The following is a 19,242-nucleotide window of genomic DNA, read 5'->3' on the forward strand; positions in this document are numbered from 1 at the left end:
AAAAAACAAACAAAACACCTACTTTTTAATCCATGAGCTATAAAGCATATAGTTTGGCCAGTCTGTCTTGTATCAGAGCAAGATGATCTTATAGAAAGTCATCCTGACTTAGACAAACACATTTTTGCGTTGCCTGTTTGTAGTGAGCTGGCAAGCAACTCATTTTTAAAATCTTTTCAAACTTTAACATCTGACATCTACACTGTACGAGTAGGCAGTAGAAAGAAGAGGTAGCTTTTAGAAGCAGCTTGGAACCAAATGGTACTTTTTTGTAGTCGGTATGTTTGTAGGGCACAGATAGCAGCAACTTGGATAAGCGCTGGAGCTGCTGGACGGGAGCCAGTAGCTCAGTCTGTTGTTAAGGAGGAAGTTAAATAACAGAGACGTTCAATAGTTAGAATTCTGTGTGGCTTAAATAAGGAGAAGTGGTCAATCTCTGCCTTGGAACTGGTGATTCAATGAAAAAAATTTATGTTCATCTTGTGTCAATAGATTTCAGCACCCAGACGGGATGTAGAATATCTGTAGAGCAGAATTACGGTGTAGAATGGGCACGAGGATTTCAGGGCAATTTAGGTTACTTCAGCATCCTTCTGAGTGAATTCTTAACAAGCACAGACTTGCTTATCTCCTTGGAAAATAATACCTAATTCATCAGCTGTCACAGGGAAGAGAACACACTTTGGCTGCAGTTAATGTGTTGTTACCAATGAGGCTGAATAGAAATGCAAATTTCGATGTAACCTGTTGGAAGAGCCTGCAGGTTCAGGGAGAGGGGTTGTTTGTTATGGTTGTGTAGTTTATATTTATATTTAACCCTGCATCTTGGGGGTTTGTAAAGGACTGTGGTTTCACTTCCCAAGGTTACATGGATTTTGGTGGCAGGATGTTTTCACCTGCTCATTGTGTCCTGTGGGTCTCACAAGAGTGTTTTCTGTGTGTCTCTTTGCTGGTGAGGTTTTGGGTACTGAGATTAGAACCCAAAAATGTGGCTGACCTAATGTCTCCAACAGTTTCTAATGCTAGTCTCCTGGTTATTTTATCCTCTTACAAGTTAGCGCTAGTATTGCCCTGTGTCGGTATGTGTCTTTAACAGCCTTAATGGAATAGTATTATATGTAAAGGTGAACTTTGGATGGAATTGTGTGTCAGTGCTTTAAGTCCATCCCGTTTGTGTATTTGGGATGTTGGAAGGTAAAGGTTGTGAGATTCCTGAACTTGTTTCTGGTGTCTCCTGTGTGTTTCAGCACTACAGCTGAATGTTTTACAACTCCTGGATGGAGAGTGGGACACAAACACCACTGTTCTTTTCATTCCGATCACTGTTGCTTTCACCTTGCAGATTCAGCTGCAGTCTGTACAGTTACGGTACCCATTTCTGTGTGTGTTCTGCTGTATTTGTGGGAATCTTGTTAGATCTGTATTATATGCTTCCTTGAAATCTAACATTTCCTTCCTGTGTGGTTTAATTCGTAATCTGAAACAAGCCAAGACTGACAGGTCTACCTTAAATTGTCCACTCTAAATTTAGCAGCTAGGGACAGAATGATCAGGAAGGGCTAAATTAATATTATGTCAAAAGGGCCTTGGGACAAGGAAAGGAAAAAAGCCAATTTGAAACAGAGGGTCCCCTTTCAAGTCTCTTAGTTCAGAGCAGAATTTAGAGGAGCTGCTTTTCAGGAGGAAAAGTTTGAAATAAGCGTGTATTTTAGGGAACGGGACAATAGGATGTTTCATTAGAATTTATGATCTACCCAACTATCACTTTGAATAACTGGCTGAGGATTAAAGCAACAAGTTGATAAATTCTAGTGTTGTGGAACATTTCTTCTTATTACCGAGTTTCCCTGGTTATTTTAAAGCAATCTACATATGATCTGTTGTGCGTTTATTTTCGTGAAATAAATACTGCTTGGGAACTCTGCCCAAGTGTTTTCTGCTTGCTTTTTGCAATGAGACTATCACTGGCAAAGGAAGTGATGCCAGATTAGTTATAATATTTCTTTAGGGAGATTTATGTGCTATGAACTAGGCTGAAGGGACAGAGATATTAAATTCAGCTAGTTATTTTCATGGTAACTATTTTGGTGCTAACGTTAAGATAACGTTCATAGAGCACAAAATACATAGAATAGTATGGAATAAATATCTCTTCTTAATTTTGTGGGGTTTGCCCCTTGAGAATGCTGTGTTCAAAATAATGTAGGATATAAAAGAGCTTTAGAGCACTATTTCAGGAAGAAAGAGTATATGTGTACATTTTACTGCTCCTGCCTTTATCTTCCACCAGTCAGTTTTTAAGCAAATTGTACTATTTTCTCTGATTCCACCGAACTTTATACTGCAAATAGGGCAGTTTAAAAAAGAAAATAATAGCAATTTTTAGAAAAATAATCCAATAGCGATGCTGCCTTGTGGAACTTGTGGGCTCGTTTTCGGCCCTCGTGTTTGTGTTTCTTGGTTCCCAGATGTGCCGTGACTCATCCCACTGAACAATGGGAACAGCAGCTCTTATTCCTTCACTTGGTCCCAGTTGGCAAAACTGTTACTCAGAGGATGTGTATTGCAGAGGGAGAAGAGATTAGCAGTGAGAATTGAATCATCCAAGCCTTTGTGGTAACTCCTCTGCAGTGAGCAAGATGTTAAGGAAGACTTGTGTTCTATACTATGCTCTCGTGCATTAAAAAGGGGTAACTGAATTCCATAAAATTCATAACTCGGAGGGTGGTGTTCTGTCCGCCACCATCGTCATGGAGAACACAGGGCATGGATGGAAGACAGCATTTTGACATTTTAATTTATTATCAATTAGAGGAAAAATAAAATAGCTAGCTGGTTTGTACCAACAGCAAAATAGATGATGGTCATCTTGGGCTTTGTTGATGTAACCTTTGGAATGTGCAATATGGGCCTCACTGCCACGTTTTGGGGTGACTATGACAGAATGATGCTTTGTATCCAAGTACTGTGCTGGCTGAGATGAAATCATGCCTTTCAGATTTCAAGAAGCTTATTTATGTATATTGTTAGAATATATTTAAAAACGAAATAGTGTATTAACAGGGAAATACAAGAAGATTTGGGTCTTTTTTTTAAGTCTGAAAAGAACAACTCAGCGATGTTCTATGAATGTGGTTGATCTGGGAAAGTGTCCTGAGCTGCCACAGTTTTTCTTGACACACCAACCTGTAAAATATCGACACATTTGTCCTGGTCCTTTTTTGTTTGTTTAAGTGAACGCACCATTATGTGATTAAGTATTTAAATATAGTGTAATTAGTTTAAATAGCTTTGATGGCTTCCATTTCAATTTTGCTGCTTGCAAGCATAGTTCAAAATGGATTGCAATGTTCCAAAAAGCTATTTTTTTTTTCAGTAGCACCATTAAAGTAGTACAATTGAAGTCATCAATCTGCATAAAAATATTTTTACTTTCTGTTGAATCAATAGCAAATATTTGCTGCCTCTGCTCTAGGAAGTCATGCTAGTGAAGGAGAAATAACTGGAAAAGGAGAGCGTTTGAAGTGCTAAGCCAGCTTTTGAATGCAGTTGACTTTGGAGAAACTCTGAGAATTTGCACTGAAAAAGCCAAAGCAGCTTATTTATGGTCAGTGTCTTCAAGAGAAAACAATAGTTCAACATCAGAGGGGCAGCTGATACTGTTTTTTATTGTGATACTAATTTGCCTTGATGAACAATTAGTAAATCATGTGTGTAGGTGATGTTTTGTGTATGTATGTATATATACACACACGTGTTTGTGTGTGTGTATAATACCCAAAGCATGAAATAGCTTTGCATAAATAATAATTTACTGATGGAATTCAAAATTGCATCTTGATATAAAAACCGAAAGAGCAGCTTGATACAAAACAAAATAAATTTGACTTCTAGATCTAATGAATATTGCTACCTGTTTTCCCTGGATGACAAGGAAAAAATGAAAAGCTAAACGGATGTTCAGCTAATACAATTATTCTGATGAAAAACACTAATACAAAACAGTCGTAACACCTGGAGTTTCCATATTTTCCTGATTTAAATACACGACAAGTTATTCATCCAGTGGGTTGGGGTTCTCTCCAGTTGTTCTGTGCTGGGTGAACTGAGATATCCCACGCGCTTCCCAGAAGGAACCAACTTTTCCGTGAATCAGCCTGCGATGCAGAGCAAGGTCACTGGCCGAGTCTGCGGGGCAGGAACTGAATCCCCAACTCCATGGGCCAGAACACAGGACTTAATCAGGGAATTAATCATCTCTGAAGTGGTGGGGTTTGAGAGTGTGTGTGGGAAGGTTGTTGTGGTGGTTTAACTTTTTGTTTTCTCTTCCCTTCAGGTTTTTGGGCTTTAATGTTTTGAGCTTTTTCTTAACTTCAAACCCTCCAGAGCTTGTGAGAGATTTGTTGTTTTGACTGGAAACAGATATTTTGGTTAAGTACTGGGTGTCTTTGAATTCCAAGCTAGAAGAGAATATTCAGACATCTTCAGATATGTCAGACCATGCATATGGTGTTCACACCTGTTGCAGCAACGTCATTTGGTTACCCAGCCATCCAAGTGTTTTGCAATTACTGTTTAAAATTTCCCAGGATGAATTATTTGGCTTAATTACAATTTTAGGAAGAGCTCTATAAGAAACCAGTGAAGCCTAATTTCCTTCAACCACTGCAGAAATGAACATGTTGGTTTTTTTCATTAATCAGATTATTTTGTTACCTTACTATAAATGTACAAGTTGTAAAATGGATTGATGCGTGGGGCAGGAAATGGGGGAGGCGGAGGCCGTAAATCAGGTGAACTCGCTGCGTGTCCCCGCGGTTGACGTGCAGGCAGCTGTTTCCTGCTCGGCGTGGGAGGGCGCAGAATCGGCGAGGGCTCTTCCAGCAACCCGCTAGAATATAGGAACAAGTTGTATCGGAGCCGGCCTGTTTGCAGCCGTGTTGCACACCAGAAAGCGTTGTGTAGAACAAAGCACAGTGGAGAGAGGAGGTTTCTTTTGTAGCTTCAGTGACCTTTTCTTTTTGTGCTCTCCCAGCTCTTAAATATGACTAACGCTGTACAGGAAGGCCTTTTCTCTTATTCATGCGGTCTGTGATATCTCTTCTGGTCCAACAGTGCCAAAAAATACAGGAAATTACTTTCACCTTATGAAAATTCATGTTTGTAAGGAAGCTCTTAGAGCAATTGTTCTTTGGAAACTTCCCCCCAACCAAAAAGTCACCTCTTCTGCCAGCGAACCACTGTAAATCCGTTATGATACATGGTAACTTAATGCAAAAATGCATGTTCTCTCTCCTTTATAAAAAGACACTTCCAGTTTTAAAAGTTAAGAAAGAAGTTACAGCTGCGTTTTGTCTACACCTTATGCTGAAAGTCTGTGTTTGTACAGTATGTTGAATCCTCCCATCTCCAGTCTGATTCTTCAAAATGAGCTGTTGTGCTGGCTTCTGTTTACAGTGGTACTAAAGGGGAATAGTTCTATTCTGCTGTCTCAAACCTATCATATGGAGGAGAATGTATGGTATAAGAATTCATATTGCGTTTGGAATCCAAGATGATATTTCAAGAATGATTCTCATTTTAAATTACTGACTCGTTGAGGGCACCTGCTGTTTGGTCATTACTGATCTGTGAGAGGTAGGTGGGTAGACAGATATAATGTGTTTCGCTGTCTAAAAAGGCAGCAGAATTTTCCATTTTATCGTTCGTATGACATGGCTACAACTGCAAGACACATGTCCTAAACAATGCAGAATGCTTTCTTGCTGAACAGATCATCTTCAGAAATGAAAGGGCAGCGTTTCAAGGAGAATGAGGCTCTTCCAAAGACAGTTTCACTCCAGAAGTCAAGTCTGCATTTGTATGGAATCAATTTGATTACTTCTAAAAAGCGTGGGCAAGGCTTATTCTATGCACTAATGCAAAGTGGCACTTGATTTGAGTGTGATACATGGGCAACCTTGGTTAAAAAACAAAACTATTACCCGTTTTCACACAACAACAACAGATTTTCTTTGTAAACATTTCTTATATTATTCTCAGTGTAACTGCTGTTCTCTATGTAACTGCTGAAGGATTTTCCTCAAGTTCAACAAATGCATTATTAAAACCCTTGAGCCTAAAAGGGAAATTATTTGTAGAAGTTCTTCAGAATGTTCCTTTTTTTTAGCTTAAATTATTACAAATTGTGGGTGGATTAAATCTTTCACTTTCCTAAAGATATGCCAGACAGTCTAGGATATGCTTTTGTTCACTGTTACGAATTGTAAACAAAATACTTTGGTTTCTAATAAACACATTTCACTTTTACTCCCACCCAGTTAAGCCGAAGGGCTGATTTTAATAACACTTCCTTTTCATTTTAAAGTTTTACTAGATAGATTTGAGCATTTATTTAGATCCCTACTCAACCTTGATTTTTCTAGAAGTGATTGCTGGAGAATTGCTTCCACACGTGATATTGCTGTGTTAGAACTCGGTGCCCGCTGGGAAGCGAGAACGCTATCGCTCGGTTGGTCTTGCTGTCCTAGAAACAAGCTGAGCTGCCATCTCTTTCCTTTTCCACAGGGTGAATCGGTGAAATACTTCCTGGATAATCTGGATCGCATCGGTCAGCTGGTAAGAGATACCTTCTCTTTGTAAACCAGAAGAGCTCAAAGAGAGACTAGAAGCTTTTGGGTTGGTTGGTTGTAGTTATTCAATGCATTATTATAAAACCAAAGTTCTTTAGAAACAGTAAATTCCAGCTTTATGAAACTGAAGCTTAGTATTTGCTTCATCTTTTTTGACAGACAACAAGTGTTGTTTATGGAAGTTGTCTTTATGCCTCTGTTCTCTTTCAACAGTCCTACTCAGTCTGTGGATCTCACTCACTTATCGTGGTGATCTGATGGCTACTTGAGGTAGCAGAATGAAACCTTACCAAATAAAAAATTGCTAGCACTTGTAGGATTCAAAATCAGCAATGAAAACATCTGTCAAGAAACTTGGAGAAGAAAGAAGGGAGACGATTCTCCTAAATAATAACAGTGATAAGCCTCTGACCATCAAATTTTGCTACAGTAGTGGGCTGGGCCACAACCTGTGGTAGAACATCTTGCTGTACTCACTGGTCATGGACTGTGAACCTGAAAGAAGTTACTTCCACTAGAGCTTGCAAGATGTTCTTTGTAAGAGTAATGAACTGTGAAAAAAATAGATTTAAAAAGTCCTTTCAGTGACAGCTTGGTGATCTGCTTTGCTGAACACATCTGAATGGCAGTAACACTGTGGCTAAGAATTCCATAATGATAAAATAGACTTCAGCCTGAAAATGAGAGGATAGAAATGTGAACGAGTGCATTGGTTCTGTATTTTTATTCTCTCGTATCTCAGGATCTTCTGTAGCTATTTACCATTGTGTTGAAATAAATGGTCAAAAGTCCATTATTTTAAAGTTCGGTATTCTTTACTCGATAACTAAAAAATCATGACTCTTGTTTTTTATTCCCATTGCATCAATATTCTGTCATTAGCCAGCACTTCAAAGGACCTTTTTTGACTCTTTTTCTCCTTTATTTTACAGAATTATTTCCCCAGCAAACAAGATATTTTGCTGGCTAGAAAAGCCACCAAGGGGATAGTAGAGCATGATTTCATCATTAAAAAAATACCTTTCAAGATGGTGGATGTAGGTGGACAGAGATCTCAGCGTCAAAAGTGGTTCCAGTGCTTTGATGGAATAACTTCAATTTTGTTTATGGTCTCCTCCAGTGAATACGATCAGGTTCTCATGGAAGACAGGCGCACAAATAGACTTGTGGAGTCTATGAATATCTTTGAGACAATAGTAAATAACAAGCTTTTCTTTAACGTTTCTATTATCCTATTCCTCAACAAGATGGATCTTCTTGTAGAGAAGGTAAAGACTGTCAGCATTAAGAAGTATTTCTCGGACTTCAAAGGTGACCCTCACAGGCTAGAAGACGTTCAGCGTTACCTGGTGCAGTGCTTTGACAGAAAGAGGAGAAACCGCAGCAAGCCGCTCTTCCATCACTTCACCACCGCCATAGACACTGAAAACATCCGCTTTGTGTTTCATGCTGTGAAGGACACGATCCTTCAAGAGAACCTGAAGGATATTATGTTGCAGTGAAGGAGAGCAGCCCGTGGTGTGTTAAAATTTGCCAGAGGGTTAGATCGAAGTTTTTATCCTTTCTTTATGGCCCTTGCATGTGGTGTGGGACCCATGCTAATTACTCGGCTCAGGAATGCTGTAAACTAGCCAGTCCAAACAGGAGCTATAGGCCGAAGGAGTCAAATGTTGATGTTAGCTACTGAATCATTTGGACTAGAAACACTACTGAAACATGGCTGTTGTAGGTTCTGTACCTAGTTTGGAATGCTGAATAACGCAACCACCTTCTGCCTTCTTAGAGAAGAGAAATCTCTGACAAACCATGTATGGAAGACATGTTTTAAATGAATATGCTCATTTTTCAGAGACACTAGTCATACAAGCTGCCTTTTTTGTAGTTTGGAGGTGCTGAATCGATCAAACTAATCTAAATGTAATGAGAATGGTAGCCGTGTTGGAGAATGTTAATGGAAGTTCCGTTCTTAACCCTTAGGAATATAACCAGATCTCGTGTGCCTCTTCAGCTTTGCCAAGGGTCTGGAATCCACTGACCAAGGTGGACGCACAGCTCTTGTCTGAAGGTTTTGCATGAGTCTCCTGAGGCAAAAGTCTAGAACTGTATAAGGAGTAAATTGGCTGGGAAGCTGAGGCCTCGCTGATACGGACAAGGGTTTATTTTGCACTATGTGGAAGGGATGTTACGTCCTGGGGAAGCTGATTTCCTCGGTGAAGCAGCCTGTGCTAGAGCACCTGGCCGTGGATCTGCACAGCGGGTGCTCGAGTGAGATGTACTTCATGGAAATTCAGCGCTGTTCTCACACCCGCAGCTGGCAGTAGTTGTGAAGGTTCAGTATCTCACATGACAGGGCTTTATCCATCTTCCAAAAGTTTGAAAGCTGGTTAAACTCTTAAGCAAAAGTTTTGGTAGTACAGCTGCTTGATTAGTTCCCAAGAGCTGACCGTATAGGAAGACTGAACACCCTAGAGATCCCAGTTTTACAGCTGCACTGATAGATTTGCACAGCAAGACCTTGCTGTAAAATTAGCCTTTAATCTGTGTCTTAATGGGATCTTTAGCCTATAGTAATGCACATGTGATAATTCTGAGTACAGTCAAGTTTGGAGTTGCCCACTTTGGGCAATGTTTTGTGTGAAAAATTGCAAGAGGCTACGAATAATGTTGATATGAACTGTTAATTTCCTAGCTCTCTCGATCTGTGTAACTAACTATCAGGTGCCTTTTTTTGTGTACAGACATATCGGATCTTTTCTACTACAGTGGGGTACACAGACAAACTGAAGATCTGCCTTTTATATCAACAGTGTAGTGCTATCGTTTAGGTAATTTTCAAACATAGTTTACTGTGCAATTTTTGTCATAGTTTTTATCCAAGAATAAAACCTAAAGGGCTCTTTGTACCCGTAAAAATTCAGCAGATTCCCTGGAGTTCTTATCCCTTTTGAGCCTGCAATGGCATGTCAAAACAAGCAATGTTTCACTTCAGCTGGCAATCCCATGGGAAATGTGGTCAAAAAAAGTCCTGTTCTGATGTCCTTTCATGTTAATTTGGATAAAATCTGGAATCTTTCTTCCCCTGTGAAGCTTGCAGATGTTCATATCGGTATTTTTGTGTAGTTTCCTAACGTAGCAGTCTCTTGGCTTTCTTTGCGCAGGCTTCAGAGTGGAAAAGATGTGACTATTTCAGTGCTATGTCACGCGTACAATATCGAGGTAAGACGCAAACGAGAAGTTGCAGATGGGAACATCTAACTTAAATTTGAGCAAACTTAAACAGGAATTAGCTTCCTTGTAACAAGTCTTATTTTTGCCAGGACCAACTGTGTCTTTTAAATATTTATTCATTTTTAACCTTGAAGGGGAAAAATGTTATGTGACTCTAATGTTCAGATAGGGGGGAAAAAAGCCTCCTAAGATTACTACATTTGAAATGTTTCAACACAGAGTGACGCAAGCAAGTTTACTCATCATATAAGGGTCGTTTCTCTGAGCTGGCCCATTTGTTTGGCTGCAGATTAAGACTTTTAGAAGCTTTCAGTTATTCTTGGAGTTCTTGGTGGTGGTTTCCACTTGACACAAGACACTGGGGAAGAGGAGACAGTCGTGGGCTGACCTGACTTCTAGGTTGACTTGACTTTATTTCCTAGTTTGCTGTGAGCTTTACTCTTTCAGTACATTTTCTAGATGGGTTATTATTTATGCTTGTTTTCTCCAATGAGTGAAGCATTCCCTTTCAACTGTATTTTTTTTCTCAAGAATTACCTCAGTTCTGTGTCTGAATCTACTGTAGTTTTACCTGGAAGGCGTAGCATGGAATTTCCTGGTCCGTTTTTCTGTTCATCCTCATCTATGGTTTTGTACCCTTAGTCACCTTAAGGATTTAAAACTCTGAACAGAGCTATTAATGTAACATATATTTTAAAGTAAATTAATCTGCACCTGGAAAAGAAACAGCATGATATATCTCACTAGCAAGCTTGAGAGCTCAGTATAATTTTTTTGTATGATATGACGTTTTGCACACTAAATCAGAGTTTTAGGGAACCGGCTTGATCACCTCAGGCCTGTTACTGCCTTTCATCTTTCTGTTGAAAAAATGGGCCTTAACACGATGCTGGAGGCTGCGCATGAGAATCAGTAGCTGCGCTCTGTGTTGTGTTCAGCTTTGATAGTGATGATTCGCACCAGGGACCCAGATCAGGAAACTTATTGCAAAAGTCAAGCACTTCTTATGTTTGCAAAGGATCTGGCCCAGGAGGGAAAAGGACTTTTAAGTGGCAGGTAGATTTCCTTCTCTGCAAAATACACTCCACTTCTTGCCACAACTGAGGTTTTTTGGGGGGTCAGATTTTTTTCGAGGTAAGTTGTAGTATAATAAAGCCCAAAAATCACATTATAGTAAATCAGTTAATTACTAAAGCAGAAATGTAGGTAGCTTAGGTTGTACAAACGTCTCAGAACAGGCTTGGTCAGTTGCATGGTCCTTTCACAAGAAACAAATACAAAAAACCTTTAAGTGACATCCTGTAGAACTTTGCAGGTAAACACAGCTGGAGAGAACATCTTTTTTTGTTAACTTTATAGGCTTATTGTTCATCTGGCTCGTCAGGAAACGGGTCACAGGCAGGATGATAATCACACGGAGACCTTGAACAACGGCTTTTTTAAAAAAAGAAAAGGCAGCCTTTTGCTGTCCCTCCTCGGACACCCACAGGTCAGTGAGCAGTGCCAGGGTGTTGCACACGGGTTGGCTCTCACAAGGACAAAGAGAGGAAGTGCTTGCAGGAGAGACTTACGTAGGCTTGCAGTTTAAGTAGAAATGCTAACGAAATGGGAGTAATTTATCAAGCACTACTTTGTATTTGTTGTCCTCAAAACAGGCTTTGAGCTAATACAGTGCGTCCGTCCGTGCCATTCCTTCCGATTGCAGTGCTGTCAGCTCTGAACAATTCGGAGACGGCAGGATGAGGTGACACGGTGAATTGGAATTAAAAAGGAAGAATAGTTTTCTGTAAGTGGCATATTTAATAGGCACTTGTCACTTTGAAGGAATTATTTAGTCCTTAAAGTTAAAAATGAATTAATATCAGTTATGGAATGGAAATTACTAGCTACTCACCTTTACAACTCAAAGGTGCTTCCAGTTTGATGCAAAGAATTGATCTTATTCAATATGGCAGCATAGATTGACTTACTAACTTGATAGTATATTCAGTTTTTTAAAACATTGCTGTGTGAAGCCTAGAACACGTTGCAAGTGAAGATGCTCCTGAAGATGACCCTTCCCAGGCTTTCTGAGCCAACTAGAGCCTGAACCTCAGCCAAGCAGAGTAGAGAAAATAACGGCAAAAGAACTGTGGTGGAAAGGAGTAGGGAGGCCTCATCTATACGTGGCACTGCAGATGAAGAACTAATTCCACTAGGAAAGCTATTGTAGTTCTTGGTATGAAAAACAGGGCATTTACAACGCGTGTCCCATCCTGTCTGTGTGTCGTCCCCCCATCCCCTCTGGGTATCCACCAGTCCTGGTTACTGTAATCTGCAAAGAGTTCTAGAACTAAAGAAATTAAAATCAACATGGAACCACTGCAGAAACGAGCAGCTTTCTTTAGCGACAGCTTGCTGCCTTCCACAGAGTATAATTTTTGAAAACAAGCCTTTTGCCTTTAGATGGGTGGTTTTGTGGATATTAACTTAATGTTCTGGAGGTTTTTTTCTATGTACGTACCTCTTCAGTTCTCCTGGAATTAAACAAAAAAAGCAGCTGCATGGAACAAGATTTCTGTAAAAAGCCCCTCTGATTTTCAAGTAGTGAGTATTGACACCTGACGTAGCTTTGCTTGTGTCGCCACGTTTCCAGGAGTACTTATGGGGCTGATGGACAGTTTGACATACGCCACCTGGAGACACATACCTGACATGCAGTAACACCTCTGTGCAGTGCAGCTTGTCATGTAAGCCAAACACTCATCTCATGATGAGAACTGTACTGATTCCTGTAAGTTTACTAGTAGCCTCTTTTCTGTATCATTTTCCTAGTATAAAATGGCATGGTGTAGTCAGGGGTTTTAATATAACACAGCCAACTCTTTACCTCAGTGCACTCTTTATTAATTCCTTAACACAAAGTGGTGGGCTGGGTGTTTCAGCAGCACCTGCAAAACATCTGCACCTACTTCTGTAAATGAGCTTTTAACACATTTCTAAGGAGCATCCGTTATGGGCCAGGAGAATGGCATGGTCTGGGCCAGACTTGGCCTGAGTTAATACTGACTCACACACCTGTAGCTGGGGGCTCTCCAGCCTGGTGAGGAAGTGATGGGCAGGACAATACAAGACCCAGTGCTTTTTAATATTACCTGGCTTGTCATTAGCCGGGGTGAGCTCTGCTTTGTGCTGTGAAGTGGGCACTTCTTCGCTTTAACACTAATCTTTTTTTACGTAGATGGAAATGAGTAAAGCCAGGATATTTGGAACTGAAACTGCCGCTCTGCTAACCAGGTGATGCTGTCTCTTTGCTTGTCTTGGTGGTTGGACAGTTTAGCTCTATTCTTGACGTTTTTATCTTTCTAATGGCATTTGGAAAGCGGTGTTGAAGTTTGTGTGTTGATATGCTTGTTTTCTTATTGGGTGGGGAGTATGGAGGTACTAGATTGTCAGTGCTGGTGGTTCTCTGCCTGGCGTGATGAAATGTATCACAGCCTAGCTCTTGATTTATGTCCAAAGGTCGTATCTTCTGTCCAATGTGAAAATATTCGCAGTTGGAGAGAAGAAAAGAGCAGCACTGACTTCCAAGGTGGGTGTGCTGGTTAAAATTAAAAAAGCCAAAGTATGTTGGAGGGAGCAAGAGAGGGGAGCTATTTTCTAAACAGATCCCAAAAGCTGATGATGCTCGAAGACTGTATTGAGGTGAAATGCCATCTGCATTGACCCCAAAAGCTTTGGGTGACCTTGGAGAGCTGGTGGCTGTGAATTACCAGCAGCCCTGGCCCTGCAGCAGCCGCGCAGCCTTCTGTTGTACGTCTCTCTTCATCTGTTCTTACCCGGGTGCTAAAACTCAATTCCTACTAGAACGCGGAATGCAGATCTCTGACCAGACAGTGCATCTTGCTGCTTTCGAACAGCTGCTTAAACTTTCTTGAAGATATCAGAGCGTGAGTATTTCAGGGGAATGGCCAGCTCACAGGCTGTTTCCATTATCTCAATCAAACCTAGTACTGACGGAGAGCACAATTTTTGCAAAAGTAGGACCCAAGAAAGAGCATCTTGAGAGAAGCAACAGATTTTGAATAGCACTCCTCTGCTAGTATTCCTGTCAGTCTCTTGTGCTGAGCTTATGTGCAGGTGGTCGGGCACAAAAGCCGAGAGAAGACAGCAGGGAGAAGGGGATGTGGAAGAGAAAGGATCTTTTGGTAGCTCACGAGACTTGGGAAGAGTGGTTGATGGACTGAGGTTTGAAAATGTGCTCCAGCTCCCATTTGCATTGAAGCCATTAACTGTCTTTAGGATAATGAGCGTTTTTCCAGTGAACAAGTTTCGTTATCTGGAATGTGTAATGAGCTTGAATTGTTGGTACATGTCAAACAGTATTTCTGGAGACTCCATGTAACAAAATGGCTAGTATTTATTGCTCTTGTGATGAGTTGTCTTGTTTATGGAATCAATATGTATGGAAGCAAACCGCAAAACACTAAGCTATCTCGTTGACACAATCATGTAGCTAGGAAGCCAATTAATGTTATCTTTTATTCTCTCTGGTGCCTATGCATTGTAACACACATACTATGCAATAACATTCTGTTTTTTTAAACCAGTTCACTGCATTGGGCAAGAAAGGCCTGAGTTTAGCCTTAATTTTCTAACAATTCACAGGAAAAGTACTTTAAAAACAGTGACAAACTAAAAGAAGGTGAAAAATGCATAAAGTAAAAGCACAGTTCCAGACTGCTCACATAAGTGTCTTTCTAGCACCAAAACAGCATCCACGATAGAAGCAGCTACTCGCTGTAATAGTTTCAATTTATGAAAACTGTGTACTAGATAAAATTATATTGTGATGTGTAAAAAGTGTATTTTATAGCTTTGGTGACTTAGTTTACTGTTTTGTATATATGAATTTTATAAGTCTATTAAAACTTGACTTGTTATACTGTTCTTTATGGGTTTTATCTTTTGACAAAGTTTAGAGCTACTTTCTTTGCTTTATTCAAAACATTTCTGCAAGAGAGCTGCTTTTTGAAGAAATTACAGCATGAACTGCATGAAACTACAGCTGGCATGCAATGAAACCTTATTCTCTAATCTTGACGTGTCTCCCACCTCTCCAGTTCTGGTCTGAATCATTCTTGCTGTGCCCGGGAACTGAAGGTGGGTGGAACATTCACCTCTATAAAACTTCCACCTCGTTCATCTGTAGCATTTCGGTAGCCGACTTGGGCTTTAGAACTGATGGGAAGTGACACAGCTGGAGTGTGTGCTCATAGAATCATTTCGGTTGTAAAAGACCCTCAAGATCAAGTCCAACCATTAACCCACCTCTGGCACTTCCCCATGTCCCCATCTCCATCCGTCCAACCCTCCAGGGATGGTGACTCCACCACTGCCCTGGGCAGCCTGTTCCAGTGCCCCACAGCCCTTTCTGGGAAGTAATTTTTCCTAATATGTATTTTAAGCTTAGCAAAAGAAGATAATTAAGCCTGGCATCAATTCTGCCAGAACTTGAGCTCCAGTTCTTAGGAATGTTGTTAACCTTTCCTCACTTGCCCTTGGAAAGGTCACATCTGGCAGATTTTTGTGGCAAGTTGTGGTTGTTTCTTGCGTGAGCTGTTGGTGCCTCATCAGTTACACTGGCAGGTACACATTTGAAACACTTTGTGCAGCGTTGTTTGTCCTTGTTACTAGTCACTGAAAATGTTAGGTCCTTGGCTGCGTTAAGTTTTTGGGAATAGTTGACTTCTTTTCCCCTGGAGGGGCCGAGCACTTTTGGGTAACAACGTGGACTGACAGTGTTCAGCATCTTTGAAAATGAGGGCAGATGAACTGCAAACTCAACATGTGCTCATAGCAGGTTTCCAGGTGTGATCACATACTTTCTCATCTGACAAGCCCTCGGCAACAGCAGGAGCTCCAGGTGAGCTCTGTGAAACCAAATTACCCCTTTTTCTGAGCCAAAATATTACTGTGTATTACAGCCCTACATGATAGTATGTAGAAAAAGTTTAACAGGTTTCTCACTGGAGCAAGAAAAGGCATTTTCTGGCAATATCTGCTGGGCCGCCAGCTGCTGTGACAGCGGCCGTGCCAGGATTTTGAGACACGTGTCAGGGAACGGGGTGGTTGTCACTTTTGTCTGCTCCAAAGCTGGTTGGGCTTTGGTTGGTTTGTTTTGATGGCGTTTCTCTGATGTCTGAACTGCTCAGTCTCCAAAGCTTTAACCAAAAGAAGAAACACATTGTCACTGGAACGCCTACCTGGGCTCATCCTTCTCCGGTCAGAAGTTGTGAGCAGGTGCCTAAAAAGCACTGATTTCAGTGGGATTTAAATATTTATTTGGAATACATGATGGGAGGCTTGAATTGTGGTATTAGTGACACCGTTTTTCCATACCTGCCAATATTTCTGCACCTCAAACTATCCCACTTCATACAGCAGAGATGTCCCTTCCATAATTCAGCTCCATAGATGCTTCGATGCTCCCCCATAAGGAAAGAGGCTGGCACAGTCGGTTCTGCAGGTAAGTTTCTCTTCGGTGCCGATAAATGCCGATAGCCAAGGGAGCCTAAATTGAATATGTAGGCTTGGAATTCTCTTCCCTGGGTCAGCATGGCTGCCTGTCACCGGAGTATCTCTCCAGCAATTTCAATAATCCAACGCTCCAAAGACAAAAGGAAGAATGTGGTTTTTTCCTCAGGTAGAGGCTTCTCTAAATGCAAAGTAGGCAGGACTTTGTAGCTTGCGTTTGTGATAAAGTGTACAAGGTGTAAAGTTTGGGGTGGTTATAATAATATTTAAGTATTCATTAAGAGAAATGAAATCCCTGTGGTTTCCAGCTCTGGTGTCTCATTATCCTGCACAGACCTGGGAGGAAGTTGGTTCAGTTACTAACAAAAATGACCTAATTTCTCACCACGCTCCCCAAGACTGATCAGCATCTTGGGAAGCTGCACAGTGTTAAGGGACGAAGAGTTATTAGGAAAAGTGTTTGGGGATCTTTACAAAACGTAGCTTTCCTTTAAAACCTCAATTTTTGCCCAGTAGAAATGCACTTCAGTTAAAAGTACCATCTCTGGGGAGGGAGGTGGTCACATCCACTGTTACAGCAGAAAGTGCCAGATGCTGCGAGTGAAATGTCTGTGGAAGATGCTGATTTCTCCTCTCTGCCTTTGCAAGCTGCTGTAGGTAATTTCACCCACAGCCAGCAAAGTGTCTGGGGATTTCTTATTTTCCACGGACAGTTGCATTGCATCCCCACTCCTTTCAATTACAGCAAAGTCTTGTTTTAAGAGTAGGAGTGGAATGTTCCGCCTGTTTATTCTTGGGAAAAGATATTTGTCTTTATGAGCTCGTAAAGCTATTAAAAGACTCATTTCTGCTCTGTTTAGGATTGCAGGCTTTAGAAGTTGCTTCAAAGCAAGTAGCTTTGAGCTTGGGGCAGAATGGGTACGAATGGATTTACTCTGTGATGGCGGAGGATGCTGTAGGTAGCCACAGGATGATGTGGTTTGGGAGATGTTCAGAGCAAGGTGACTCTCTAACGTGAATCCATGTCGTACCATTGCTGTAAGGAATGTTATACAGAATCATAGAATAATTTAGGTTAGAAGAGAGTGCTGCCCGCTGGGACCCGTCTCCTCTCCCGTCTGGGTGCTCGGTTCCTTCCTCTGCCTCCTGTCCCATGGAAGGCTCACCAGGCTGTCTCTGAAGTGCTGCACAGCGAATAATACCAGGTTCTCCTGTCTGCTGGCTACTACTCAGTGAAGCTCTGCTCCTGGACCATTTGTAACCAACTCTCATCCTGGCTGCTGAGTTGCAAGTAACCTCTGGGTGTGCATTTATATATAGAGTATCCTACTACTTCTTGCTGATGGTTGATCTGCAGCTTGACCTTCTAAAAATGACTCCTAAGCATCTCATCTGTATTTCTATTCCACAGCTTACTCAGCAGATTATTAGCTCCAAGTTGTGCTGCTGTTCCCACACCCTTGCAAGCAGGTGGCTCCCTGGAAACCTGCTTTGAGAGTAGGACTGCTGCTTAAAATTCAGGAAATCTTATTTAGGGGCTTACCTACAATTTATCTTACTTCTAATTCACCCATTGGCTGTTTTCTGCCCCTACAGCTCTGGTATGTGCAAAGAATAGGAATTGCACCTTTGTGCTTTAGTCCTGGCTATAACCTTGATTTTCTGTATAACCTGGGCCAGTCATTTTATTCCTCTCTGAGCCAGGCTGCCTCCAGTCCTTGCTCACACTGGTGTAGAGTGTGTAGTGTAAGTGCAAAGTACTCCTTCCAGGCCCTGGGAACAAAATGTTGTGCTGTAATGTACAACAGCAGCACTGGAAACCTTTGCTGATGTGCAGTAGCCACTTCCATAAGAATGTCTTTGCATGAACAAAAACCTGCAGTGTAACATTGCACGGACCTCTCCTGCGGCTGCCTAAGGACTTAAAAGTGTATTCGTCCACTTTCTGCCTCTTGCTGCAAAGTTGGATCCTGCCTACGGACCCTGCTGAGCTGCCCATGCAAGCAGATGAAGCTCTGAGTTGCTCACTTATTTTTTAACTGGAGCATTTCTGCACAAACTGAGCTGGTAAACGGTGACTTTTGTCAGTGACGGTGTCAAAAATACCTGTTACCGGTAAGCAACAACTCTTGAGCAGAACTTCACGCTTTCCCAAGAGTTAACATGAGCCTATAAGTAAGTGTCATGTAGGGAATTTCCCACCTGTGACTTCTGCCAGCAGTTCAGATTTTTTGTGCCACCCCTTTTCTGTGTTGTCTTTGGACTTTACTATGATAGAAAGCCGCCTCTTTCCTTTAGGCAACATTGTCATCCTGAGTTTATAGCCTATTTCTGGAAACTTTCTGAAGTTCAGCTTAATGATTTAGTACAGGATCGAGTAAGAGCAAACAAGGCTGAACAAAAAGTAATCTCTTGCTTAAAACAGTAAATCGGGTAGGGCAACAACTGAGCGAGTGTGGGGCAGCGCATGGATTTGTAATTCAAGCAGGATTTGTATGGAAAGTTGCTGCTGCTGGGAAGAATGTCTTGGATGAGAAGCCCATCGCCTTTGGGGTTGCCAGGAGAGGGCGGCAGCAGCGGCTCGGCAGCATCGCGCCTGCGCCGCGTCCAGGAGCAAACCTTTCCAGGAACTGCCGTCATCCGTCCCGAAGCCAGAACTCCCTTCTGCTCCCTGTATGAATCACGCAGATGTGAAGTTGCTTGTGTTTCCGGAATCCAAATGAATTTATTACAAGATGATCTTTTCTACTCACCTGCACAAGTAAATCTCAAGCTTTTCTCAAATGTCTCCCCCTGATTATCTCCCTTCCCATTCCAAAAATGCCTTGCAGGGTTATTGCTTGGTTCGATGCTCTCCAAGTGCACA

The 19,242-nt window shown here is 41.4% G+C and overlaps 1 protein-coding gene across 2 annotated transcripts in view; it reads left to right on the forward strand.

Annotated features, from left to right (window-relative positions):
- Positions 1-14,789, forward strand: part of GNA12 (G protein subunit alpha 12) — a 42,586-nt gene extending 27,797 nt beyond the window's left edge. For both annotated transcript variants that reach the window (XM_065031456.1, XM_005504510.4), the window contains 2 exons: positions 6,568-6,618; positions 7,565-14,789. In XM_065031456.1, coding sequence (XP_064887528.1) covers positions 6,568-6,618; positions 7,565-8,134 — 621 coding nt within the window. In that variant the 3' untranslated portion in view covers positions 8,135-14,789. The remainder of the gene's footprint in view (positions 1-6,567; positions 6,619-7,564) is intronic.
- The last annotated feature ends 4,453 nt before the right edge of the window (positions 14,790-19,242 follow it).

This window comes from Columba livia, chromosome 15, assembly GCF_036013475.1.
Source record: "Columba livia isolate bColLiv1 breed racing homer chromosome 15, bColLiv1.pat.W.v2, whole genome shotgun sequence".
NCBI lineage: Eukaryota > Metazoa > Chordata > Aves > Columbiformes > Columbidae > Columba > Columba livia.